This window comes from Globicephala melas, chromosome 1, assembly GCF_963455315.2.
Source record: "Globicephala melas chromosome 1, mGloMel1.2, whole genome shotgun sequence".
Classification (NCBI taxonomy): domain Eukaryota; kingdom Metazoa; phylum Chordata; class Mammalia; order Artiodactyla; family Delphinidae; genus Globicephala; species Globicephala melas.
Genome location: NC_083314.1, coordinates 183,589,910 through 183,617,374, shown reverse-complemented (window position 1 = coordinate 183,617,374; position 27,465 = coordinate 183,589,910). Strand labels below are relative to the sequence as shown.

The 27,465-nt window shown below is 60.5% G+C and overlaps 1 protein-coding gene across 2 annotated transcripts in view; it reads right to left on the bottom strand.

Annotated features, from left to right (window-relative positions):
• Positions 1-23,025, bottom strand: part of CHD5 (chromodomain helicase DNA binding protein 5) — a 66,057-nt gene extending 43,032 nt beyond the window's left edge. For both annotated transcript variants that reach the window (XM_060283829.1, XM_060283831.1), the window contains exons 1-5: positions 22,840-23,025; positions 12,819-12,946; positions 5,236-5,415; positions 2,742-2,860; positions 1,933-2,171 (exon numbers count right to left, since the gene is read on the bottom strand). In XM_060283829.1, coding sequence (XP_060139812.1) covers positions 1,933-2,171; positions 2,742-2,860; positions 5,236-5,415; positions 12,819-12,946; positions 22,840-22,918 — 745 coding nt within the window. In that variant the 5' untranslated portion in view covers positions 22,919-23,025. The remainder of the gene's footprint in view (positions 1-1,932; positions 2,172-2,741; positions 2,861-5,235; positions 5,416-12,818; positions 12,947-22,839) is intronic.
• Between the last annotated feature and the right edge of the window lie 4,440 nt (positions 23,026-27,465).

The following is a 27,465-nucleotide window of genomic DNA, read 5'->3' as shown; positions in this document are numbered from 1 at the left end:
AGAGGGGAAGCCAGAGAAGAACCCTGGCCCAGTCTGGCCGCTGTGCTGCCATCTTAGGAACAGCCCTGTCCCATCCCTCTCCCCAGAAAGGAGCTGTCCCCAGTGGAGCCACCAGCCCCCAGGGCCACTAAGGGCACACCGACCCACCTGCGGACCATCCTAGGCCCTGGAGGGATGTGCTAGGGCAAGAAGCCCTTTCCCCAGCTGCCAGCCTCCGGGCCACTAAGGGCACACCGACCCACCTGCGGACCATCCTAGCCCCTGGAGGGATGTGCTAGGGCAAGAAGCCCTTTCCCCAGCTGCCAGCCTCCGGACCACTAAGGGCACACCGACCCAGCTGCGGACCATCCTAGCCCCTGGAGGGATGTGCTAGGGCAAGAAGCCCTTTCCCCAGCTGCCAGCCTCCGGGCTGTCTGCCATACCCCACACACCAGCACCACTCAAGACCGCCCTCGCCTCTGCCCATCATCCCCAGGAAATGCTGGCTCCCAGGTGGCCAGCAGGGGTGAGGTTGTTTTTATGGAACTGGTCACAGGACAATTAGTCACCTGGGGAGTAATGACCGCCCCCAGCAGCCTCTCCCACCAGGCCGAGCAGGGCAAGTGGGGGCCTAAAGGCAGATGGCCTCGCCCCAGGCCCTCCTCCGCCCACATCACACAGAGAGAGCTGGGTCTGCGAGCCCAGCTGTAACCTCAGTGGCGCCACGGAAAATCTATTTCAATTTTTCAGGCTCTGAATAGGCAGCTCAGGGAATCGATAGCTCAGCAGCTGGAGCCCGACAGGAAATGAGAAAGAAGCCTGGCTGTGCAGACAGCAAGGGAGGGGAGCGGAAGCAGTCTCTAAAGCCCGCGTCACTCACCCACTGGGGCCCCCTGTGGGACCTGCTACAGGGAGGCATTATCCCAGAAACCAAAGCTCCTTGGGGCAGAAACAAGGGGTCCCCAGCGTCCGCTCTGCCCTCCATCAAAACCCAGGTCAGGGGACTTCCTTGGTGGCGCAGTGGTTACGAATCCGCCTGCCAATGCGGGGGACACGGGTTCGATCCCTGGTCCGGGAAGATCCCACATGCCGCGGAGACACTAAGCCTGTGCGCCACAACTCCTGAGCCTGTGCTCTAGAGCCCACGAGCCACAACTACCGAGCCCGCGTGCCACAACTACTGAAGCCCATGCAGCTAGAGCCCGTGCTCCGCAACAAGAGAAGCCACTGCAATGAGAAGCCCACACACCGCAATGAAGAGTAGACCCCGCTCACCGCAACGAGAGAAAGCCCACGTGCAGCAACAAAGACCCAACGCAGCCAAAAAAACCCAGGTCAGGGCACCCAGGAAGGTGAGCTGCAGGCAACACCACCACTCAGAGCCCCGGGGAGATCAATGTCCCTACTCCCAGTGGGGCCATAAATCCTCCATCCGGGGAAGAAAGGTCCCTCCCCTAGAACTTCAAGTCGCAGAGAGCCTCTGCTGTCCCTATTCTCCCCACCCAGACACCACCACAGAGTCTGATTTTGTATCTGGACCTCCTTCCTGGCCTCCCTGGGAAGGCGGCCCTGTCCACGCCCACGCCCATGTACATCCGTTACCCCAAGGGCCGGGTGCTCAGAGGAGAGCGATCCACGGGTCACCTTGGGACCCCTTCCCCCTGGGAATGGTGCAGGCTCCAACCCAAGAGCCCCCTAACTCCCAGTAGCACGGGCCACACCTCTGTCCCCTCCTCCACACCTGGGAAAACTCCCAAAGCTCTGAGCCCACCGCCTCCTCCACTTCGCCAGCAGCCCCAAGAGAGAGGCAGGGCAGATGCCACAACACAGCTGAGGAAGGGTGGGTGGGTCCAAGGTCAACCAAGGCACTGGGTCCTTGATAGAGACGGGCCCGTTTGTCCCAGGCTGTAGGGCCTGGGGGCCCTCTGCCAGCAGGACTGGGTGCAGCCTTACCCTTGCCCTCCTTGGTCTTGGCCTTGCGGACGGGCACAGGCTGGGGTGCCTGCTGGGGGCTGATGGCCAGCGGAGGCGCGATGGTGACCGTCTCCACGGCCGCGGCCACCGCTGCTGCGGCTGCCGCCGCCGAGCTGCCCTTAAAGGGGTTGTTGGCGCTGAACTCTCGCCACTTGGCGCCCAGGACGGTCATCATTTTGGACATGGGGATCTTCGGGTTCTTCTTGGCGATGAGTGGCCTGCGTGGGGAGAGAGGCAGGAAGGTGAGGACAGCCCCGTGGAAGGGATGAGACCCCCATGTGACCCCCCGCAGGGCCCACCCTTCTTCTCCCAAGTCCCACACCTGGCATATACAGCAAACTGGGAAAACTGGGCAGAAAGGAGGGCAGGGAAGAGGACCAAGACAGAGACAGCAGTCCAGCCCCAAGGCTCCCGATTCCCTGTTTATGTGGCCGGTGATCTTCTAATTGGGTTTTCAGACCCTGTAAGACCCGAGGGGCCAGAGGCAGGGGTCTAGTCCCATTTCTTTTAGAGCTGAGTGTGGCCACGGGGGCTCAAGACCCCTGGGAATGACTGGGGTTGCCATCCCTGGGGGTAGGACCAGCGAGGGAAAGCAGGACCACCTGTTGAGATGGAAGGGTCCTACCTGCCCCTCCTGCCAGCTCTGCCCAGGGTCAATGTCAGCCTGGAAGCCCACCCCAGGAGCCCGGGGCCCTGCCCCTCTGGCCACCCCACTTGGTGCCCCCGGGGGAGGCAGGCCTCGAGGGCAGTCTCCGTGGATGCCCAGCCATGGTGGCCCCGAGGCCCACCTGAGGAACTGGCTGAAGGCTTTGTAGTTGGTCAGCGTGTGATAGTCGGCCTCCGAGAACGGGTAGTCCACGTCATCCAGGCCCCACTCGGCCATGAGCTGCCCCGAGGACTTGGGCTCCTACGGACACACAGGCCGGAGGTGGAATGAGAGGTGGGGTCCTTTTACCCTGAACCCCCCACCAGGGCCCCACCCAGGGCGCCTCGGAAAAGCAGGGGGATTATGTCAGCAACTTAACGAGAGCAGTTCTCACCCACCACTGAAAACATCCTACAGCATCTCAGGCCGCCAGCCCCTTGATCAGTGGGAACGGCCCAGAAGCCAGCTCATGACGGGGTGCGGGCCACACGCCTGGGGGGCTAATGCGGGGGTTTGGGGGGAAGCCATGTGCATGTCCAGGGCAGGAATAATATCAGGACTCACTCTGTCCACCCCAGGAGATCACCTAGTACAGTCACACTTGGACCTCGTGAAAGGGCAGGTCACTGCGGGTTCGGGGACCAGGAAGGTGTGCCCTGGTCAGGGCAGTGGCCCAGCTCAGGGCAGAGCCCAGAGAGGGTCCCTCGGCTCCTGCTTCACTCTCCAGATGGGGCACCGAAGCCCAGGGAGGTGCGCGAGTTCCCAAGGGCACAAAGACAGCCAGCCAGCCCAGGCGTCAGGTCACAAAGCAGACCCCGGATGGCTAGGAAGGGAGGGGTGGGCGGTGGTGCTGGCTATGAGATTGGAACCTGCTGGACAGAGGCAGGCTCCAATCCTGGCTCTGCCACATACTAGCAGTGAGAGGTGGACAAGCTACTTCATCTCTCTATGCCTCAGTTTCCCCATCTGTAAAATGGGGATAACAGCACCTACGTCACAGGAGGGACAGAGTTAGCACAGGTGCTTGGAACAGGGCCCTCACCCCGATTTCCCATTTGCTCCAGGCAGCCCTGAGCTGTGCCAGCCCCACCCACAGATCCATTCCACCAATCAGCACACGCCATCCCAGGCCACAGTCACTGATCCAGGGGGCATGTGACACAACCGGTCCAGGCAGGGGCACCCCTGGGTCTCCTGTGCGGACAGCTAGGACACAAGCCAGCTTTCCCTCCTGCTGGATGGGGCAGGGGGTGTCCACAAAGCCCTGCACTGCTGCTACACACATTCCAAGCCACGAGGGTGCCTGGCCTGAACCCAAAGCTGACCCTCCAAAGGCAAAGAAACAGGGCCCTGGATGACACCACTGGGTCCCCCTAGCTGGAAGCCCCCTTGCCTCTCAACTCTTACGGCTGCTGATCCAACAGACCCCTTTTACTGCCTAAGCCCCTCAGAGTTGGGCCGTCTGCTCCAGCAAGGGAAGGCCACCCAGGCAGAACACACGGCCTCCCTCGGCCCCAAGGGACCCGCTTCCTGACCTCCTGTTCTCTGTGGCAGTTCAGAGGTGCTCCCACGTGGGGCCCCCTCCCTTGGCCAACCTGCTCCTGACACACAGCCAGTCCTGGAGCTTCCCACCACAAAGTAGAGCAGCAAGTGAGCGATGACATTATTACAGGACGACCCTGAATCACTCCTGTAAGTTCATCTTCCAAATCTGTCAGCTTCTCAGCTGTCATCAGTCACAGGTGACTCATAACACACCTGCCAACTAACGAGCTCCCTCCGGGTGTCGGGACACCGCCAGCACTAACTCACATGCTAACATTTACGGAGCACTTATCTTCAAATCCACGGCCAGCCCAAACTGAGCCTCATCAAAGATCGAAGGCAGCAGGAGGTTCCCGGATGAGGTGCTGTCATCTGCCATCTGCCCCTGCCCGACCCAGAGACCCAGGACCCAGAGCCCATCTGCCGCCCTACCCTCGGCCCCTCCCCCCACCCCCGCGGAGCACCCCCCGCAAGGAGCGGCCTTGACATTCCAGGGGCCACATCATGCCCCACTTTCACCGGGAAGAGGCTTCTCCCCAGGGGAGAGCTGCAGGCCCAGCGCTATAGCTTCCATGACTCTCGTTCCCTGGGACACTCTCCTGGGTGCCCACGTGGGATGAATTTCGGAACACGTGCTAAGGCCCCCTTCCACCATAAGCGGAGCTGTCCAGCCACTTCTTCTTAGCGAAAGCTCCATTTGTTTTAGTCTCCCAAACTGCTCCGACCAAGAGGTTCCTGACACCAAACTTGAGTTCAGACCATCGCTCTCCTCAGAAACGGCTGACCGCTCAAGCTGGGCGAACAGCTGACGATACATCAGCAAAGGCCGCACGACTTCTTCCCCAAACTCCTGAGTGCCATCCACTGTTACTTCTAATGTGTCTCCGAGACCCGTGGCTACGGTATTTCTCACAAAGTTGTGTCCAACCTTCCTGCGCGTGCACTCACACACACACCCATCTGCCCCGACGGCCCTTCGTGGGAAAGGATGCTCTGGTCCTTTGCCCACAGGGGCTCCTGCAGGGCAGGGAGCTGACAGCAGGAGGCTCAGCTCGTCCAAGCAGGGTCCCCCAGCCAGGCGTCAGGGTTACCTTGAGGCATCCGTCATCGTTGTCGTCCTCATCATCATCTTTCTTTTTTCGCTTGGCTTTTTTCTCCTTCTTGTCCTTGAGTTTTTTCTTCTTCTTTTTATTTGGGGAGTAGTCGCTGCCCTCACTGTCCGACTTCTCTTCCAGATCCTCTTCATTTTCCGACAGCTCATCATTGCTCCCCTGGAAGAGAAAGGTGGACGGTGAGAACAACAGGGGCCCAAAGAAAATGCAGAGTCCCAGGCAGCAGCACTGCCCTGAGAGCGGCCTCCTGGCAGAGTCTCACCCACCAGACCACTAAATCCCAGACAGAGGGGCTGCCCTGAGCCAGCACGGGGTAAGGGTCTCGTCCCCAATGACTGGTTGGTGACAAATGGTGCTGTGCAGGTGAGTCGAGGCCTCGGGTGAAGACACACGCCCCCACCAGGCAAGCTCAGTGCAGCCCGCTTAGACGGCCCTGTTTCAGGTTTCTATGGGCTTTGGGACTGTATCGCGTGTCAGCGACGGCACTCGGACCCAGGCGCTCGTAGAGAGGATATCATGCCCAGAGCCAAAAACCAAAATGCGGTCCACGCTGGAGAAGAGCCCCCAACTTCCGCCCCGGCTCCCAGATCCTCTCCTCTCTGTTCATCTTTGCATCCTATGGAGTCGTGTGTGTCAAGTGAAACCTGTGATTAACACAGAGAGCACGTCCCAGTTTCATCTGCCTGTGCGCTCTCCGGACGCTGCGAAGGCACAAGCCCACCTTCCCCAGCGCCCGAACCCTGGCTGCTCATCTCAATATGAGACAAAGTAATTGAGGCAGCTCTTAAGCTTGGTTTCCTCGATTCAGTTTCCATCCATACAGGCAGAAAATGGCCCATTTATATGGAGATAAGGGTGTTTACAGACAGAGCATCCCCATCAGAAAGGCACTGCCCCTGCGAGAAAGCTGAGAAAGCTGTGTATTCGGGGCTTTTCAAGAGGCAAGCAGGCTGATTAGGTCCCTCCCGGCCTGGGTCTGCAGGAGAGGCCAGGCACGGACGCTCCAATGAAGATGACACTTGGCATCTTCATGCCAGCGGTTTAGAGGCGGCAAAGAGAGGCACGGAAGAGATGAAGAAAGAACTGGAGAAATGAAGGATGTGAGCTCCGGAAGGAGCAATGAGGGAGGGAGGCAAAAGAGGAGGTGGAGAGGGAGGAGAAAGGCGGGGAGGAGGGAGAGGAAGGAAGGGGGCAGGGGAGGGAGCAGATTCAGAGAAGGAGGGCAGCAAGGGCAGTGGGTCTGTCTTGGGAGGCCCCCCGCCCGCTCTGCCCTTTCCAGCCGCACCGTGGAGTTGAGCGTCTTTTCCCAGGAGGGAGACTCTTCCTGAGACACAGCTGGGAAAGGACCCACCCGTGGGGTCCCTGCACTTCCTGACTCTCCTGCTGCTCGGCTCCCAAACCTTTTATGCCCGTTAAGCCGCTGAGTCAGTGTGCTGGCTGGTGGCTGGCAGGCAGCAGAGCCTCTGGGCCTTCCCGGAATACTGACTCGGTCGGCCACACCGGGCGGGCTCCAGGGGCAGTGCGCCGCTCCTGGCTGCTGCCGGAGCCTGCCCAGGGCAGGACAGCCTTGCACGCGATCCCGTTCCCAGGGCTCATGGCCACAGCTCCCAGCCCTGCCTCAGTCCTCTGGGGAGGCAGGGGTCAGACAGGGATGTCCATTTCCCCCAAGGATGTAGCGTTTGGCCAGCTTGGAAAGAGCACCCTTCGATAGACCTGAGAGACAGGCTCTATCCCAGCCACACCCCCGCACAGGTAAGGATGGGAGGAGGGAAGTGCCACAGGCTTCAGCACCGCGGACAGAGGCTGTGGGGCCCGCCGAGGGAGGGCCGTGGGGCTGGCCCTCAGCTGCCCTGGGGACCCCGCGAACCAGAGCAGGGAAGAGACAGGAGGACCCACGGTGGGTCCGGGGGCTCCCTGGGGAGGCTGCAGGACACAGACTGTCTCGGAGCTCTGACCCTTGCTAGTCCGGAATTGGGCAAAAAGTCACTGCAGCATCCTGACCTCAGCCTCCTTGTGTGTGAAATGGGGGTGCTATACAGGGCGGTAAGAGGAACAAAGGAGATCACGTGAGAGAGAAGGCCTTAAGCATTTTGAAGTAGGAGAGTCCCAAGTACCCATGATGCCCCCGACTCTGCTCGGAAGCTGAAGACGCAGCCAGGACCACAAACCGGAGGACACGAGCCTCATCCCACCTCGTGTCTGCAAATCGGGGCTGGACTAAAGCCAAGTGCACGGACAGTGCCTGCAGCTGGGCAGCAACTACAGTGCAGACGGGCAGCAGGACGCCCAGAAGGGGCTGTGTGACCGCACCTGAGGGGGAGGTGCCCTGAGTGTCTGCTGGGGAGCCTGCACGCCACATCCCAAGTGCAGGAGAGGTGGGGAGTGGCCAGCACAGCTCTGAACGCAGGGCCCAGAGGGAGCTGGAGGTCTCCAGGGAGGGCGGGGAAGGCGCCTCCAGCAGACGCCCTGTCGGTGCGTGTGCACAGTGGTGGTGGGGGGGGGGGGTGCGGGCAGGTGGAGCACGTCTGGCAGAAGGCCCCAAGCTGTGCACTGCCAGGAGTGTGTTAGTCCAGCAGCCACTCCGGGGCTAAGTGGGGGGACAGGAGGGCAACGTTTCTTCTCGAGGAATGAGCCGGAGCTACAGCAGGACAGTCAGCGCCCCTGCGGCCCAGCAGGACAGTCAGCGCCCCTGCGGCCCAGCAGGACAGTCAGCGCCCCTGCGGCCCAGCACGGGACGACAATGACGGCAGCCCCTCGTTTCAGGGAAGGCGCAGACCCCTCCCTGCCCTGTCTACCTGCACCGGGGAAAGCCTGGCCAAGGAGAAGGCAGATTCCTCAATTCCCCGGCTCCCCGCCCATTCCCTGATCCCCTCTCTGCCCTGCCTTCTCCCCCACCTGCATCCCAATCTCGTCCAAGCCCCCCTGCCCACCCGGGAGGCTGGTGGAGGGCGGGGTGCAGGACAGGTCTTTGGAGATGGTTTTCCCGATGGTACAATCAGTCTGTACCCACAGCGCCTCTCTGTATCCAGCTGTTTGGACACATCTAGACCAGGGCCTCCTTTTTTCTGTGTTCTGTTATTCCAAAATCTTCCCTTGCAGAGAAAGGGGCAAGCGGAAGGGCAGCGAGTGGTTCTGAAAACAACTCGAAGAGGAGTGACCCAACAGCAGGACCTGGAGGGATGCAGGTCGGCCAGTGGCAAGAAGGGGAGGAATGACCAGGAACCAGGAGTAGGCTCACCATTCGGTATCTCGAAACTTACAGGGGAGAGTGCGGGCCAAGCCACACTCAGGGAGGAGACACAGGCACAGAGCAAAAATGCCCTAATAAAGCCCCGAACCAAGCTGAGCCCCGAGCCACACTGTGGGTGGGCTCTGAACATCAGGACCAGCTGGGGCTGTGACCCTGATGCTGTGCCCTCTGGGCTGCAGCAGCCCCGGGCAGGACTATAGGGGACGCCCTGGATGGCAGAAGGATCTAAGGGAACTTGGAGTCCCAACAGAACCCATCTGCAAAGCTGCCTTCAATCCTACACCCAGGCTGAGTATGCGAGGAACTGGGGGTAGGGAGGAGGGGTCTCTGCCCTGAGCCCCGGGCCCACTGAAGGCACAGCGTGCCACCCGTGAAGGCCCTGGGGACCCCGAGCGGGCAGTCTATGCCCACCCTTCCTCCCCCAGCTCTGCAGATGTCTTTCGATCCAGGCCTCGCATCCCTCTCTCCCTTCTCTCTACGCCCAGCACTCAGCATACACCACATCTCTCTAAAAAGCAGGCATTTAAACTCAAAAGGAAGGACTCAGAGAGTTGGTCATTCTCAATTTGGGGTCCTTCGAGACTGAGAGGGAAAAAGAAAGAATGAAATATGAGCCTTCCCATTCACGAGTGTTATAAACAGTTATAATTTAGCACTGAATAATTGGTTGCTATGGTAACCGCTGCAGCACAGGTTGAAATCCTTTCTCCCTCCTGCGCTGGGTCTGACAAGGAGCTTCATCTGCATATGCTCAGGTTCCGGCCGAAGCCCCGGTTATTTTATGTAAATCAGAATTCACGACTTGCTGCCTGTCCCTCCACCCCACCCCCAAAAAACCTGCCGCTACATGGGTTCCACCACCGGGGGCCCTCTGCTCCCTCCACCCAGCGCCTTGTGTTGGGGCCACCTGGTTGGAGATGAAAAGGAGAAAAGGGGCGACATTCCCCTCCCCACATCCCGAGGACTGGGCTCTGCAGGCGGGCGGGCGGGCAGTGTGCACATGGCGGCCAGGACCCTGCTCTCTGGCTCAGACTGTTGATATCTGAGAGCTGCCAAGCCAGACTCTCAGCAACGCTGGGGAGGGCGCAGCAGTGGCCCAAGGGCCACCTTGGGGGCCTGGCTGGCACTGCCCGGTCATCTGCGGGGCCCTCCAGTCTACCCTGGCCTCCATCTCCTTTGAGATCCAGGAACTGCATCTCAGTAGAGAGAGGAAGGAAAGAGGGAGAGGAAGTGAGGGGAGGGAGAGTGGAATGGAGGAGAGGAGGAGAGAGGAAGGGACAGAGGTGGGGGGGAGAGGGGCGGAGAAGACATGCAGAGGAGGGAGAAGGAGGGCAAGGGAGACCCAGGAAGAGATGGATACAGCACAGAGGCCATGCTCAGACCACAGCAGTGAGAGACGAGAGCCTCCCTCCCAGTTCCCAAGAAAGAAGCTTCGGGAGAGGGAGAGAAATCGCTGGGGAGAAGGTGCTTGCGCGGGATGCCCCGGGACCCTAGAATCTACCTCCACCCCGCATCCACAGAGCATCAGGTCTGAGGGCTGACAGCAGTGGCCACAACAGAGCCAAGATTTCAGAGCTTCAACCGGGAAGTCGGCCCCTGCATCCCAGGGCCCCGCCGGCCCTAAGCCATCTAACCTCTGCCCCCAACAAAGACAGACCTGCGGGCCAGGGTGTGGGAGGGGCTGAGGAGAGCTGCAGCAGGGAATTCAGAGCCCCCTCCCCACAGCAGGGGGACCCGGTCCACAGCACCTCCCTCGGGGGTGTGGGGGGAGCCTCCAGGCATGGGCCACCCCCCCTTCCCCTCTCCTGCCTCCACTGCCCCTCCTGGATAATGGGGACAGGAAGCGGCAGCTCACAACCTGCCCACGTGCAGCCCACGTACCAGCCGCGGGGTTAGGGGTGGGGTGTCCCGGGAGGGTATAGACCTGTCAATCCTGGAAGGATGCCAGGAGCCCAGGCAGTGAGAACAAAGCTGAGGGGCAACAGAGATGGAGGGTGGCATCGGACAGGGGCAGTGCTGGGCTCGGAGGAGGCTCAGGGTCCCTCTGGGGGGGAGAAAGGGTCGTCTATGCGCGCCAGAGGAGACGGACAGCCGGGTGTGGCCGCAAGCGGGCAGGGAGAGGCTTCGGGGCAGCTTTGGCCAGGAGCCTGGACAGGGCAGCTGTCCTAAGGAGGTCCTTCCCGGGAGCCAGGAGAGCCAAACAGGGGGCGGACCTGGTAAGAAATGCTGACCCCAAGCTCACCAGAGAACACAGGCAGGACGTACCTGCGTGGTTCCAGCTGGAGGAGGTGCGGCTGACACCTCCCTGCCGCAGTCCCTGAGCTCCAGGCAGGCCAGCCAGGGGCCAACCACTATGGGGACCCGGGGCACCGCCCAGGGCAGGCCCTGCCCTCCAGACGCTTGCAGGCTGACACCCTGGATGCCCCCGAGGGCCACTGGCCTTCCCCGTGGCACCTCTCACGTGAAGACGCCCTGGTGGCCCATATCTGATTTGCCCCCAAACAAGCAGGGGGGTGTGGATAGGTGATGCTCCCCTTACTACAGACACAGAGGCAAGGCTCAGACAGGTGTGGGCAGTGGCCTGGGGAGATGTGGGGAAGAAACTCCACCACCCATCGCCTGCCCACCATCACAGGCCCTTTGTCCTCAGGAGTCTCCTCCCTCCTGCCCCTGCAGCCTGTTTAGGGACCCTCCAGAGTTAAGTCATACCACGGGCCCCTCTGCACAAAGCCTTGCAGGGGACGAGCCAGAGGCCCACGGTGGCCTTTAAGGCCACGTCAGAACATCTCCACAGGGCACCCCCCACACACACTGCTACTCTGTCCCGGGGCCACCGAGGGCGATAACACCCCCCGACCGCCTCCCCTCTGAGGCTGGGCCAGGTGGGTCTCCTCTGGGCAGGGGAGGCGAGAAGGCCAGAGGATCGACAGCGCTTCCCCTCGGAGCAGGCGGGCCAGGGGAGGACCAGGCTGGGGGGCAGGGGGCAGCCGGACATCCCCAGGGCCAGATCTCAGCTGTGTTGCTGTGACCCCTGGCAAGTTCATCTCTGAGCCTCATCTGTAAAGCAAGGTGCACACCAGCCCCTCCCCATAAAGCCACCGGAAGGATCGAGTGACGCCGAGGAGAGGTGGCAGCTCTCACAAGGTGAGAGACGGGAGTCCCCACGTTGCCCTATGACCCTATGACCGTCCCCTCCAAGCGCCGAGGGCTTTAAGCTAAGAGGCATCCCTGGTTTCCCCCTCTGTCGGGTGGTGATGACCATCCCTGCCCCCGACTCCCAAGGTTGTTGTTGAGGATGAAGTGAGTCCACGCGGGGCATTCTAGAAATGCTCACACGAGTTACTCACAGGAGACCCATCCCTCACCGGGGTCTCCTTACTCTTCTCCCATTTGTATCTTGCTCACCAGGATTCCAACTCACAACAGGTTGGAAGCAGCAAACCAGAGGAACAGACAGCTGGCAGGAGGCAGATACGGAGGGGGTAGCGGAAGGCACCACCAAGAGCACAGAGGCAGTGGACACAGGTGCAAGCGGGAATAGGGGCCTCCAGTGAAGGGGAGGGAGCGCCGGGGACCCCATGTTGTCATGGCCCAGGACAGACACCAAGGAGAAAAGAATAAACACCCCAGCACACCCTGTTTAAGAACACAGTAGGGACTTCCCTGCTGGTGCAGTGGTTAAGCATCCGCCTGCCAGTGCAGGGGACACGGGTTTGAGCCCTGGTCCGGGAAGATCCCACATGCCGCAGAGCACCAAAGCCCGTGTGCCACAACTACTGAGCCTGCGCTCTAGAGCCCGCGAGCCACAACTACTGAGCCCACGTGCCGCAACTACTAAAGCCCGCATGCCTAGAGCCCGTGCTCCACAACGAGAAGCCACCGCAATGAGAAGCCCGCGCACCTCAACAAAGAGTAGCCCCCGCTCACCGCAACTAGAGAAAGCTCGCGCGCAGCTACGAAGACCCAACGCAGCCAAAAATAAAAAAGTACACTTGGGAATTCCCTGGCGGTCCAGTGCTTAGGACTCCGTACTCTCACTGCCGTGGCCCGGGTTCAATCCCTGGTCAGGAAACTAAGATCCCGCAAGCAGTGCTGCGCGGCCAAAAAAAAAAAAAGGACAGGACACTTGAGATACATCTCGGGGCAGGTGTCCGTGGGGACGCTGCCCACACCAGACACTGGTTTTGGTGTTTCTCACTCAGGCTCAGCTCTCGGGAGGCACCCCTCTGCCAGATGGTCCCAGGAGCCCACGTCTTTCTCCACAGGCCCAGGAGGAGCAGTCAGGACGCCCGCGTGGCCCAGCCCCACTCACCTCTTTCTTCTTCCTCGTCCCTTTGGACCTGTTGTCCTTGAGCTTCTTGGACTTCTTCTTCTTGGGAAGGCTCACGGGCTCCTCAGGGAAAAAGTCATCGAAACCTTCAAGGCCACCATCTTCTTCTTCTGGAAGAATCAGAAGGGAGACGGGGTTACTCCGCTGCTTCCTTCAGGAAGACCCCCAGGGACCCAGAGTGAGAGGCAGGGCCCGCTGGGACAGTCAGTTCCTCTGCCACCCAACTGTGCCGGATCACGGCCACCCTGCCCTCCCCAGCCCATCCCCACCCCTCCCCGCCTTCTCCATCTAGTTCCCCTGCCCCAACCCCTCAAAGCCACCCCCAGACCCGCGGAGTGGAACCCCAGCCCCTTGGGCTGTGTCACATCACCCCACCTCTCTGGGCCTCTCCTCCTCTCAACCTGTAAAATGGAACAATAACCACCTACCCTGCTATGACAGTGCTTGGGAAACTGAAGCAAAAACAAACGACCAGGGCTTCCCTGGTGGCGCAGTGGTTAAGAATCCACCTGCCAATGCAGAGGACACGGGTTCGAGCCCTGGTCCGGGAAGATTCCCCATGCCGCAGAGCAACTAAGCCCATGCGCCACAACTACTGAGCCTGCGCTCTAGAGCCCGCGGGCCACAACTACTGAGCCTGTGTGCCTAGAGCCCGTGCTCCACAAGAGAAGCCACCGCGATGAGAAGCCCGCGCACCGCAATGAAGAGTACCCCCCCCCTTGCCACAACTAGAGAAAAGCCCGCGCCGCAGCAACGAAGACCCAACGCAGCCAAAAATAAATAAATAAAATAAAATAGATTTAAAAAATTTAAAAAAAAACAACAAATGACCAAGTAAGAGGCCTTGTGGACATGGCTCCCCAGGGAGAAAGCAGCCCCACGGAGTCACAAAGCCATCTCCAGCTGGCCCAGGGAGGGGTCGAGGCCCACCTCCACCCTCCAGAGGGCCACGGCGTGGCCAGGAGAGAGCCTGTGAGTGCAGGATGACAGGGACGTACAGGTCACATCCCCCTGGGACCACCTGGTGCCTTGGAGCAAGCGCCCGGGAGCTTGGAGGAGAGACCAGCGCGGGGGATGTCAGGGCTCCCCTTAATGGGGATTCGAGGACCACACTGCCCCCCGCTGCCTGGTCCCCACCCGCACCTGCCAGGCCCACTCCCCGTCACAGGTACCCGGACACACACAGCAGGATGCCAAACACACTCCGCTGGGCGCTCGGGACGATGTGACGGTCCACAGAGAGGTGGGTTTTCTAGAAGCTGCCCGCCTTTCCTGAATCCTCATTCCTTCGCGCACTGGAAAGGCTGGGGGGAACAGGCGGGTGTGTCACGTGGGGATCTTAGAAGAAGCTGCAGGCTACATGCTTCCTGCTGCCCCCAAAGGGAGCCCGTGGCTGGGGCCTAACTCCCACCCAGGAAGTCAGGGGTGAGAAAGGGCACGAGCCCTGGGTTCCTGGGACCAGACGTGGGCCCCAGGGCTGGGGGTGCGGAGAGCGGGAGGGCCCTCTTGGGGGCAGACGGCAGCAAAAAGACACCGCAAGAACAAGCCACCCAGACTAGAGCTATGCATCTGCCTGCCAGGGATGAAGGAAGCTTCCAGTAGGCACCGGCACAACCTCCAAAGAGTCCACAAAAGGGGTCCACGAGCCAGCCAGCCTCCACACCAGCAGCTTATCCCCCATCCCACGGCCTTCACTGCCCATGTGCACGGGGGTGGGGGGCACGACAGGGAGTCTCGCTCGGTCTGGGGTCTGCCTCGAGCGGGACCCCACTGTGGGGCTGCCACCCTGGGAGACCCTTAGGAGGGCAGAAAGTCCCAGGGCCACGCAGGGGACTCTCATATGGGAAATGGGCAGTGTCCTCACTGAATCGGGTTTAAATGATAGGCCCCCAACCCCGCCCAGGAAGTCTAAAAATTTTAGAGTAAAACATCCTGGCTGTTGAACGCGCCAGACCCACAGATGCTTGGACACACCCTGGGCGCTCCAACATCGCCCATCGTCCAGAGGGGTCCACCCCAGGGCCTGGGACCCTGCCCCCTAGAGTCCCCAGAGGGGAGGGGGAAGGCGCCCATCACCACACTCTGGGTGCGGCTAGAGGGCGCTGGTGATGCTGGTGGCCCAGTGAATGCCCGTCCCGCCCACACCTGGAGGGCCAGTTCCCACACGTACCACACCCCTACCCAGGGAAGGCGGGGGCTGCACCCTCTGTCTCAGCGCCCCTCTGCCCCAGGGCCCTCCTCCAGGGCTGCCAGGGGGCCTGTGGCCCTGCCCCCCAGGAAGCAAGTGCTAGCCCTGTCTTGTCCGGCCCCCCCAGGAGTCCACGGGGACAGGGCATGCCCAAGTCTCAGTCCCCTCCCCATCCTGCCAGGCAAACACAGACACAGAGAGAGACCAACTCCAGACAGGTGAGGGAGCTGCCGTGCAGGTGACACGAGGGTGGCCTGAGCGCTGGCCTTCCCCGGGAAGCCAGCTCAGCGGTCCTGAATGGCAGACAGGCGCAGGGCTGAGGACAGGACCACGTGGTGGGCACAGATGCTGTGGCCCTGGCCAGGGCTACGGCCCACGGGGCGGGCAGCGAGGGCAGGCCCGAAGCTGGGTTTAACGTGGGCAGGCTTTGAGGGGAGCCAGGCTAGGGCAGCAGGACCCGAGCCCGTCCTGTCCCCTGAGCCCTGGCAAGGGAGAGGCAAGGATTTCGGGGCCAGTTGGAAACGTTCATAGGGACCCCCAGTCATCCTGGAGTGGAGGGCTCTGGGGACAGTGACATGGCTGGCGGGGAGCCAGGCTGACGAGGAGATGCCCGTCCACGCCTGCCCACTCTCCCACCGGCCTCCACCTCCCCCGGAGCTGCAAAGAGACCGCCTGGGAAAGCCACCCCCGCACGCTGGCCGTGCCCAGCTCGGTTATGTAACGGGCTCAGCTGATGCAACCGGGAGGGGGCCTCTCTCTCCCGCCTCCTGCTATCTCCCCACGTCCCCTGTCCCCTCAGCAGCGCAGTCCCCAGACTGGGAAGGCCAGCCCAGCACACGGTCACAGACTGACCGGCCAGCAGCACAGACCATGGATGCACAGGAGGCCACGGGAGGTTCTAGAAGGAAGCCTGGGATCTCCCATGGGCTGCGCCCCACCCTGCCTGGGAAGGAGGTAGGGGCACCTCTAGCCCTAACCCACGCCCAGGACAGGGCTCGGAGGAGAAGTCCTCAGGCCCTCTGCCCTTGGACAGACCCCTCCTCCACTCCCAGAAGACCTCACGGCCCAGGGCCATCTGTCTGGTTAAATCCCTCCTCCAGGGCCCTTCCAGAGCTGGCACACGACCACGGGGACCCCACCCTGCCCACCCCCATCTTCCTCCACCGCACGGCTTCTGGTGGCCCTGAGGACGCCCAGGGCTGACCTCCTGTGACGCTGCTCCCCGACACCCCCATGATTCCCACTCAGCCCTGCCCCCCTCCTCCCTCTTTTGCAACCAGCCCTGAGCTTCTTCTAAAACCAGACCTGGAGAGTCACAGCCAAGCAATCCTTCCCAGTGCCCATCGGCCCCTCCCGGAGCCCAGCCCTGTGCCTCCTCAGGGTACCCAGCCACCAGTAAGGCGGGAGCCCCCCCGCCCTGGGGGAGGGTCCTGAGGGGAAGCGGCCTCAAGACTCCTTGTCTGCCAGCTCCCTGCTGCCCCCCAGCCCTTCCAGCCAGGCGGCCGTGCCCTCACGCACCAGCCCTGCCCCTCCAGGGCCCGGGGCTCCATCGACCCCCAGAGGGGCTATAATTAGGACCCATTAGCCCTGATCTGTCTCCCAGGTCTGGGGCAGGGCCGGGGGAGACTGCTTCAGAGATGAGACGGGGGACAAGGGGGGGGACGGCAAAGAGAGGCACCTGCACCTCCTGCTGCTTTCCCCCAGCCCCTCACCAGGGGCTGCACACACTCTGGCTTAGCCCTGCGGGACCCCCAGGCTGCTCCGCAGGCTGCAGCCCGGGCGGGGGGCGTGGACCCTTCTTAGCGAAACACCTTATAGCAGTGGAAGGACCTACCACCTGCACCAAGCTCGAAGCAGGTAGCATATGTTCGTTTATATGAATTCATCTACTCCACACAGCAACTCTGGGAGACGGTACTGTTATCACCCCCGTGTGCAGACAAGGAAACAGGCTCCGAGGATCTCATCGCTTGCCCACTTGAGTCTCACAGCCGGCAGGTGGCAGAGCCAGGATGGAGCCCCGGCAGGTGGCTCCCACCCCCAGGTGTGGTCCCCGCGCCTGCCCCTCCCTCCAGGTATAGGACCCTCCCAGAATTCAGACCTTCCCCACGTTTATTTCACAAGCATTTAAACAGCATAGCCCATGTGCCAGGCTCAGGCACGCCCAGGGGACACTGAGGTGACTCAGGCCGGCCCCTGGTCTGAAAGATCACCCGTGGTCCCTCAGGGTGGGAGGGTCAGGGCTAGTCCACCGCAAGTCCCCATGCTCTGCCCACCCCCTGCCCCTGTCCTCTGGGGACAGGGAACTTAGCAAACACAAGGTGATCAGAGCGAAAGAAAAACGTATGACTGTGGAAGGAAGAGGTAGGTCGTCTGATTCGGGGTGGCTGACGGATGTGGGGAGGTGCAGCCAGGAGCCGGATCAAGAGCTCCGTCACCCGAGTCCGGAAAGGTAAGCAAATCTGTCAGCGATGGGGACCCAGCTCGACGTCCACCATCCTCTCTGAAGCCTGTGGAGAGGGTCTCCTTCCATTCCCCCAAGCAGGAAACAAGGCCACCTGGTGGCCAGGAGGAGGGACAGGGAGCTCAGGCTTCGAACCACCACCCCTTCCTGGCAGGGTGGCCCCCAATCCCTTCTCCACTGAGCCCACTTCCTCATTCTTGAAATGGGCCAAGTACTGGGAATTCCCCGGCAGTCCAGTGGTCAGGACTCCGTGCTTTCACTGCTGAGGGCGCAGGTTCAATCCCTGGTCGGGCAACTAAGATCCCGCAGGCTGAGCGATGCAGCCAAAATTAAATAAATAAAAATGTAAAGATAAATAGGCTGAGGACTGCCTTTCTCACGGGGTGATGAATTAGAAACTGTGAGATGCAGTTTAAGTGCCTGGCAGTGGCAGGCGGGGCCCAGGGCCTCAGGAGGGCTAGGATGGCCGGGACTGAAGGAGTGGATGGCGGGGGGAGGGGTGGGCTCTCGTTTGGCCACTGCTGGGCCAGGGGTTCTCAGGGCCACCCTAGGGCTGGCCAAGGAGGGGTCACCAAGACTAAGGTTCCCATCAGTCCTTGGAGTGCCCCCCACACCACAGGTCTCTACTGACATTGCTGGGGGGGGCAGTACTCCCGCCCAAGAGAGGATTAATAATTCATTTATGACATTTAACAAAACCCAGACACTACCTCACTGGCATCTCATCAAACAAAACGTCAGTCCTGAGCACCACGGGCGGGCGGGCAGGCAGGCAGGTGGGGGCGGAGGACAGAGGAAGTTTTTACCCTAAGGGAGTGGGGCCTGGATAGAGTGAGGATGGAGGAGGCTGGGGAAAAGGAGGAAAGAGAGGCCAGGAGGGAGGGGACGGGGACAACAGAGGGAAAGAGAGGGACAGACAGACAGAGAGAAGGAAGGACTCGGGGAAGACAGCCTGACAGACTTGGAGACAGACGAAGGGAGAGACATGGGGAAAGAGTAAGTGAGAATAAGAACAGGAAGGAAATAAGGACAGAGCCAAAGAGACAAGGCAGGAAGTCTCAAAAGTTTCACCTGCAAAACCCCCAGAAAGTCAGACACCGTGTACTGTGTTCAATACTCGCTCAGAGAAGACATGCAAGAAATCTATGCTGGGTGGGTGAGTGGATGGATGGATAGACAACTGGATGATGGATGGATGGACAGAGAGATGAATGGACCGATGGATGGATGGACTGGACGGATAAATAAATGGATGGATGGAGACTGGTTAAGATGGATGGATGGAAGGAAGAAAGGAAAGAAGGGATGGAGGGAGGGAGGAAGGAAGGAAAGGTGGACTGGACAGATAAAAACGGATGGGTGGATGGATGGATGGAAGGAAGGATGGATGGACAGATAAATAAATGGATGGGTGGATGGATGGATGATGGGTCAATGGATGGATGGATGGAAGGAAGGATGGATGGAAGGAAGGAAGGACTGGACAGATTAAATAAATGGATGGGTGGGTGGGAGGATGGATGGATGCATGATGAATGGGTAGGATGGCTGGCCAGTGTCTGGTGGGTGTACTGGTTGGTTTTGTGGTTGGATGGGTAGATGTTCTGGTGGGAGGGTGGATACGTGGGTGGATGGATTAACAAGTGGGTGGGTGATTGAATGAACTGATGAAATGATAAATCACTTTAGAATGCGGTGACTACCCCACAGGCCAAGCCACTGGGCAAAGGGTGCTATAACCGCTTTACCTCCCTCCTCTCGGCAAACAGTATTAAATATGACCAGGCTCCCCGGGGTGCCCCGAACCCACATCTCCCCAACGTGGGGGGAGCTAACTAAGAAGGCACAGACTTTCAAGAACCGTGGCTCTCCCTCCCTCCTGGTCCCTGGGCCCACAGAAGCCTAGATGGGCTAGGGGGACCTGGGCCAGTCCAGTGCCAGAGTGGTCACACTGTCTGGCCTGGAGAGAAGATGGGCTCAGCAGCTCTAGGAAACCCACCCCTCTGTGTGGGACTGAGGAAGGGCTGGGCCTACAAGGCAGGGAAAAGGCCTGGGATGCTGAGGCCCTCTCCTCCCTCCCTCGCTCCAGCCCCTCTGGCCCAGGCTCCCAGCCCCCCAGCTTACTGGATGAGGGTGCATGTCTCAGAAGCATTTCCTTGGGGAAGGCAGGCCAACTGCTCCCCTTGGACGGTGGTAACTACAAGCCACACTTTGCTGGGCCCCTATTACGTGCCGGGCACTGTGACCTACTTGTTCCACGTGCACTGCCTCATCAGTCCTCATAATAAGCCCTCTATGAGGTTGCTGACGCCGCAGCCCATTCCACAAGTGGGGACACTGAGGCAGAGGGACTGGGTAGCTTGCCCGAGGTCAGCCACAAACAAGCAGCAGAGGCGGAGCCACCTGACTCTTGAGCCCTCTCTTGGACTAGCCCTCTGAACGCCCAGGGGAATCTGGCAGCTGGGCACCTCCCCCACCCCCGCAAGCAGGCTCAACCACCCGCCTCAATGCCAGAGAGCTGCCCGACCAAAGCCCGGGCGGCAACATGAACGCTGCTGAGGGGGGTGGCGGACGGGCAGAGTGAAGACAGTAGGCCTGACAAGGACTGAGTCCGCCGCGGCAGACTGAAAACTTAGTGTGACAGCTCCCAGCACACCGGCTCCCCCATCCACAAACGGCCACCTGGGGGACCTGCCGGCCCTACAGCCCTGTGGGTCACGGCCACGAGCTCAGGCTGACGGCTGCAGAGAGGCCGCAGTGGAGGGTAGGGGGCCAGGCGGCCAGTGCTTCAGGAGAGACACGAGGCCTAGGCCGAGGCTGTCATCACGTCCAAAGGCCAGGGTGACCCAGGGACCCCCCAGCCCTCAGACACTGAGACCACAACCCTCTCTCTAGCACCCACAGTGCTAGGTGCCGGGCACAGTGGGTGGTCACGGGAGTCACACCCAAGGCGGGAGCCCACGGACACAAGTCAGCTGATGATAATATTCCAGGGAAGCACTGCGAAGAAAATAAAGCATTAAAATGGGCCTGAGAATGACAGGGGTGGGGCTACGCTGGAGCCAGGAGCTGAGACCTAACCGGCAGAAGGAGGCAGTTGTGAGCCGAGGAAAGCTTGGGTCTGGCAGGGGTCATGGCCAACGTTCAGGGCAGGATGGAGCCTGGGGGCTTCCAGAAGCATCAGGGAGGCCAGAGTGTGAACAAGGAGGTCGGGGTGGAGATGAGGGTGGAATAGAAAAGGGACTTTGCAGTCAGTCCAAGCCGTGGGGGTCCGGGTTTGCTTTGCGTTTTCAAAGGTGACCCTGGCTGCTGAGCGGAGCGTGGTCGGAGAGAACTGGTTAGGAGGCTCTAGAGGGGACCAGCCGGAGGGGACCAGCGGAGGGGACAGTGGTTTGGACCAGGGACACAGAGAGGAGTTGGCAGCTCGGGGAGGCTCAGGACGTGCTCTGGAGGTGGGAGCCCCTGGCCTTGCTGAAGGACAGGCTGCAGTCTCTGCTCTGCGGGACTTTGGAGGCCTTCCTAGAGGCCCTGGGGCCAAGCCCACCCCCCCACGCCCTGCCCTGGAGTGACAGGTGCAAGCAGGAGGGAGGAAAGGTGGTGGGCAGGCGACTCGGACCCAGGCCCAAGTGGAGTGAGCTGGGTGCCCGCCAGTCTGGGGACACCTTCCCTGGCCTCCTCGCCTCCCCTCCCCTCCAAGCCCTGACACAACCAGGGAGAGCCAGAACGCATGGGAAAGGGGGACAGGGGACCCCATCAGGGGGTTGGTGAAGTCCCAGAAATAAGTCTGTTCACGAACGTTCAGCTGTCCACTGGCCCCATCAGTGCCACAAAGGGCCACGCCCCGAGCACCACTCACTGAGGAAGCCAGTGACCAGCTTTACCAAGGGGCCAGCTTCCTAAGTAGAAAACAGCCATGGGTTTCAGTGCCTGTGCTAGGCCTCTGTGTTCCCTTCCGGGAAATGGGCCTAATTCCCTGGACCCCAGCACGTAGCAGTCAACTATTGTCCAAGCAACTCCACCCATGTGTGGCCACCTCACCCCCACTCCCCTCACCCCAGCAGGCTCTTCGCAAACTTGGCTGCACTGTCTGAAAAGCAGGGTGAGGCCCCAGTCACCCTGTTAAAGCAAGCAAACAAGTGAGCAGGGGAGGAGACCCCCCAGTGGGCATGGCCGCCTGGTGGGAAGCCCCTCAGTAGGAGAGGCAGAGCAGAGAGGAGCTGCCGCCCCTGGGTCCTCCCCTTCTCACCTCCTGCACACAGGAGTTAAGGTGCCAATCTGTGGAATATGCTCCCCCCTGGGGCCAGACAGCCCACTCCAGGGCCAGGGAGGGCTCCGGCACCGCCCACAAGTCCCCCAGGAGCCCAGGAGGGGCCATGACTCGGTGCGGGGAAGCTGCGATGTGACAGAGTCCCCCAGAAGGGAAGGAGGAAGGCTGCTTGACAGGGCGAGGCCCTGCCCAGCTGTGCCAGGAGGGGAAACGTCCCAAACAAACGGTGAGCAGTTGAGTAAAGAATGATCCCGCAAGGCTATCCCTGACGCACAAGCCCTCTTTCTGCTGAATTCTGGAGAGGGGTGGCAAGGGCAGGGGCGGTGGCCCTGCGAGTCGGGCCCGGAGCCAAAGCAGGGTGGGCTGGGAACGCCACTAGCCGGGCGACCGCGGGCTGGAGGCGCCGGCCGGCGCTAGGGCGCGCCAGGAAGACGCCGGCGGCCCGGGCAAAGTGCTTGGGAGCGGCAGTCACGGCTCCCGGCGGCCGGGTAAGGGGAGCGGGAGTCCGAGCCCGCGCGCCTCACCCCGGAGCTTTCGTGGGCCCGGAGGGAAGCCGCCCCAGCCAGGGCGCTCGCCCTTCTCGTCTAGCACGTCCCGTCCTCCGCCCGCTCCGGGCCCCACCCAGCCCACCCTGGGGCCGAGACCGGCCGGGTCCGGGTATCTGGTCCCTCCTGCCCCCGCCCGTCCCCGCGAGGCCAGGGGTGCGCGGCGCGGGGCGAGAGTGCCGAGTGCGCGGCACCAGCAGCCGAGCGAGATTCCCGCCCCCTTCAAGGGCACGCGGGCTGACCCCCGCGGCGCCGCGCCCCCTCCCCGCTTCGGGCGCCCGGCGCAGGCCCCCGGCGGTCCTCCGCCCGCGCCGCGGCCAGGGTGGCCCCTATCGTACCCGCCCTTGGCGGCCCGCGCGCCGCTCCCCGCCGCTCGCCCAGCCCCGCGCCCTTGGCCGCGCGGCGCCAGCAAGGCGGGAACGCAGCCCGGCGCCCCTTCCCGCGCGCCGCCAGCGCCGCCCGCGAGGTCCGGCCCCGGGGCCCCGCCGGTCGCCTCGTCCCCCGCCGCCCGCCCCGGGCGCAGCCGGCGCCCCGCTCACCTGACATCTCGTCCTCGTTCTCCATCTCGTCCGCGAACAGCCGCGGCAGCTCCTCCTCGGTGCCCAGCGGGCCCCGCATGCCCGGCGCGGGGGGGAGGGGAGGTGGGCGCCCCCCCTCCCGCCGGGCGCGGTGCCAGCCTTAACCCGTGCGCTGCCGGACGGGCGCGCGCGGCGGGCGAGGCAGCCTCGGCGAGAAGATGGCGGCCGCCTGCCCCCCCACCCCCCCAAACCTCCACTCCCCGGTCTCGACCCCCTTCCTCTCGGCCGCCTTCGCCCCGCTCCCCGCAAAGCCCGGGTTGCTCCGCCCACCGCGCCCCGCAGCCTGAGTCCCGCAGCCGGCCGAGGTGGTGGCGGCAGCGCCGGCGGCAGGCAGCAAGAAGGGCGGGGGGGCGGGGGGGGGGGCGGCAGACATGCCCGGATTGTGACGTCCAGTCTGGTTGCTGTGGCAACCCCATCCCATCGTTCCGGCAGCGCGACTAGTTAACAGCAGAGAACAAGTTGGGGGGACTAGTCCTTTGACTCTGGGTGCGGGGTGGGGACAGGGCGCTCCGGCAGGGGGAGCCGTCGAGGCGACCACGCGCCCGGGGACCCGACGGCCGAGCTGGGAGCTGGGACTCGGGTGGGCCGGGCCCGTTGGGAGGCGGGGAAACGCCGGCCCGCGTACCCCGGCAGGGCCCAATGCCGCTGCCGCCCCCGCCCGGGAAGGGTCCCCAAGGGCGCGGAGGCGGGATCCCCGGGGCAGCGGGCAGCGAGCTCCAGTACTCCGCTCACACGCGCCGAGACCCTGGTCGCCCCGCACCGGCCGCAACACGCTTCTAATCCCCTTTCCAAAGAGGATTCGAAGAAAAATGTGTTCCGCACTTGGGGAAGGGCCGCTCTGGAGACAGTGGGTCTGATTCCTCCAGAAAAATCTGTACAGGCTGGCTCCTCCCTCACCCCATCGCGCCCCGCTCCCACCGCACACGTGCCCACTTCCAAAACGCGCCTCCAGGCGGGGTCCGCTTTAAACACATCCGGACCCCCGGGGGTGATGCGGGCTCTGCGTTCTTTGTGCCCAAAACTCCGCGCGGAGCGGGAAGGAACCGCGCCGCCAGCCCTCGGTTGTTAAAGGTGAAGATGGAGGCCGAAGCCCACGGGAGCAAGACTAGAATTTTAAACACGCGCCACCAGCATCGGCTGCAGCAAGTCTTAAAGCTACTCTACGAACGCAAAAGTTTCAGGGGCGGGCTTTCTACCCCTAGAAGAGCCAGGAAAGGGCGGGCGCTCTCACCTCACTGCCTGGGGCCAGACACGTTTGGGGGAAGCCACTGGAGACCCAGTCATGCCAAGGACCCTCAAGATCTACCTGACTTGGGAAGCCCAAAGCAGCCGGGAGGAGGTTTCCTCTCTGGCACCCACCCCTCTGGTATTGGCTGAGCACCCGCTCCATCCAGGTGGGCATTCACCTGTTTCACCAGTACCCGAGCCACTGGCATCACCAGGAGGGCTCTTCCTTCCTGGGGACTTGGAGGAACCAGGAGAGTTGTGGGTGCTTGGCAAGGGCCCCTAGTGCAAGACCTCTTGGGGAGGTGGCCACAACCCACTCCACAGTAAGTCCAAGCTGTGACCTGAAGGTGATGGATGGATGGCATGGGGCAGGGGAAGCTGGGAAAATATGCAGCACGTTTTTCCTCCCCTTCCGACCTAGTGAATTACCAGCAAGCCCCAAACCACAGCTCCTCTGCAGTCACGTTCGGGAGAGAACAGTCCAGCCTCCCAGAAAAAGCGCAGGGCACTGGGAATCCCATCTCCTGGATCCCTTTTAAACCACATTAGGAGAGATGTTGAATCTGCCCCGAGCAGGTGGCCTGCAAGGGCCAAGGGAAGGGCAACAGGGAAGCGGACTAAGAAAGCAAGGGATCCTCCTGGCCTGAAGCTGTATTTCACCTCCTGGGCATGTAGCTGAGGGAACCTCAACCACTGAGGCTTTAGCAGGCCTGCATTTTGCCTGGCAAGGCTGCCTTCCTCTTTCCAGACCTCCTGTCTTCCTGAATGTTAACCAGGAAAAGACCCTAAGCGCCACCAAACTGCCCACCCCAGTCCCCAGCCCTGCCCCCAACCCCTCCCACATGGTGGAATGAGTTCAGGACACTTCCACAGGTCCCCTGTCCCACTTCAGAGAAACTGTGACCTACAGCATTTCCCATCACCAGAGAGCCCACCACACACGCACCATTAACCTTGGCTCCAGTTCCCAAGGTGAGGTTAAGTCAGACATCATTCAATGAAGAACAGTTCCAACTGCTTAATTTGGCAAATTAGAGTTGAGATGTTCATCACTCATAATCCTCTCCCCGTCCTTGTTCTTGCGATGGCTGCAGCTAGGTAACAATACTTAATGACCAAAACCAAAGCAAAGCAGAAACTGGAAGGGCAGAAACAAATGGATTTTTGCCTAGCAATCTCTAGTAGTATTTAAAGGAGAGCGTTGATTACTGTTAAACTATTAAATATACATTTTAATAACAATGGACCAAAAATGACTGCTGTTAAAAACAAGCCCCAGGGCTTCCCTGGTGGCCCAGTGGTTGGGAGTCCGCCTGCCGATGCAGGGGACACGGGTTCGTGCCCCGGTCGGGGAGGATCCCACATGCCGCGGACCGGCTGGGCCTGTGAGCCATGGTCGCTGAGCCTGCGCGTCCGGAGCCTGCGCTCTGCAATGGGAGCGGCCACAACACTGAGAGGCCCACGTACCGCAAAAGAAAAAAAAATAATCTGCCTGCCAATGCTGGGGACACAGGTTCAAGCCCCAGTCCGGGAAGATCCCACATGCCGTGGAGCAACTAAGCCCGTACGCCACAACGACTGAGCCTGCGCTCTAGAGCCCGCGAGCCACAACTACTGAGCCCGCGTGCCACAACTACTGAAGCCCGCATGCCACAACTACTGAAGCCCGCGCGCCTAGAGGCCATGCTCTGCAACAATAGAAGCCACCGCAATGAGAAGCCCCCGCACCGCAACGAAGAGTAGCTCCCGTTCGACGCCACTAGAGAAAGCCCGCACGCAGCGACAAAGACCCAACACGGCCAAAAATAAATAAATAAAATCAAAATATTTTAGAACAGACCTATAGATTGTCAAACTTAGGGAAGTCAGTCAGCCAAATTTCATATATCGCTTATATGTGGAATCTAAAAAAATGGTACAAATGAACTTTACAAAACAGAAATAAAGTCACAGATGTAGAACACAAACTTATGGTTACCAAGAGGGAAGGGGAGGAGATAAATTGGGAGACCGGGATTGACACACCACTACATATAAAATAGATAACTAATAAGAACTTACTGTATAGCACAGGGAACTCTACTCAATACTCTGTAATGACCTATACGGGAAAAGAATCTAAAAAAGTGGATATACGATAGGTATAACTGAATCACTTTGCTGTACAGCAGAAACTAACACAACATTGTAAATAAACTATACTCCAATGAAAATTCATTTAAAAAATCAAAACTATTTTTAAAAATATATTGGCTCTGTCCAAGGTTACCAAGCAGAGGCCTGTCCCCTTGGTACTGCCAGATCTGTAGTTGTCTCTTGTCAGGGACCCACTTCCTAGGGATGTGCCCCCCTCACAGGAAGGGGGGCCCGCACAGGGCCCTGCTTACAGCCTTGTGAAGTTTGGGGGTAAGTCAGCAGAAGGGCCAGGCAGCAAAAGGAAGGAGAGCAAGCTTCCAAGCTCCCCTGAGCGTGTCAGTGATGGACCAGGGGACCATTATCACCATACTGGGGTCCTGCTCACCTTCCAAGAAACCAAGAGACCCCTAAAAAGGCTGAGGCCTAAATACCCCGAAACAGTCTGTAATTTTGACCAATTGTCTTAAAATATATTTGATGTGATCCAACTCTCCCACTTTCCCCCATCTGTGACACCACCGTTTCCGAACACCTCTGTGCTAGGCACCACTTACCAGCCAGCACTGGTCTATTTCACCACGTGGCTCGTCCCAAAATGCTAGGAGGATGACACTACTCAGAAAAGCACACCTTCACCACGGAAAAAGCCACAGAAAGGGGTAGCGGGGGCTTTTGAAAGGAAAGCAACAAAATTAAACCTCAGATGAGAGATAGTGTTCACCCAGCTAAGGGTGAAGCCGTGCTGGATTTGGAGTCAGCTGAGAGCAAGGCTGCACCAAGTTCCTATTTCACTACCTTTATGCACTTAAATCTCAGCTTGAAACGCTCCAAGACCCAGTCTCTTCCTGTGCCTTGATCAGGCAGGTGAAATGGGTCTGAACTGTGGCTCGGCACAGCTGGGATAATGGGTGCCGTGTAATTCAAGTTCACGTCACGTATCCATCAGAAAGTCATGTGTTTGCAAAGTTATTCTCCGGCTCTGGGTCTGAAGAAATTCTACATGGAGAGTTCGGTTATAAGTCAACTCCAGAACCTGAGGCACCGTGGCATAACTAGGGTGAAGAAAGTGGGAATAAAAGACACATGTTCTTCTCAAACTTAATGAAGTCCAAGGTCATTGTTGGTACAGCAATTCATCAGTGAGGACAAACAACCAATTTATTGTTGCTAAACAGATTAACATGCCAATCCTTTAAAAAAAAAAAAAAGCCTTGTACAATAATA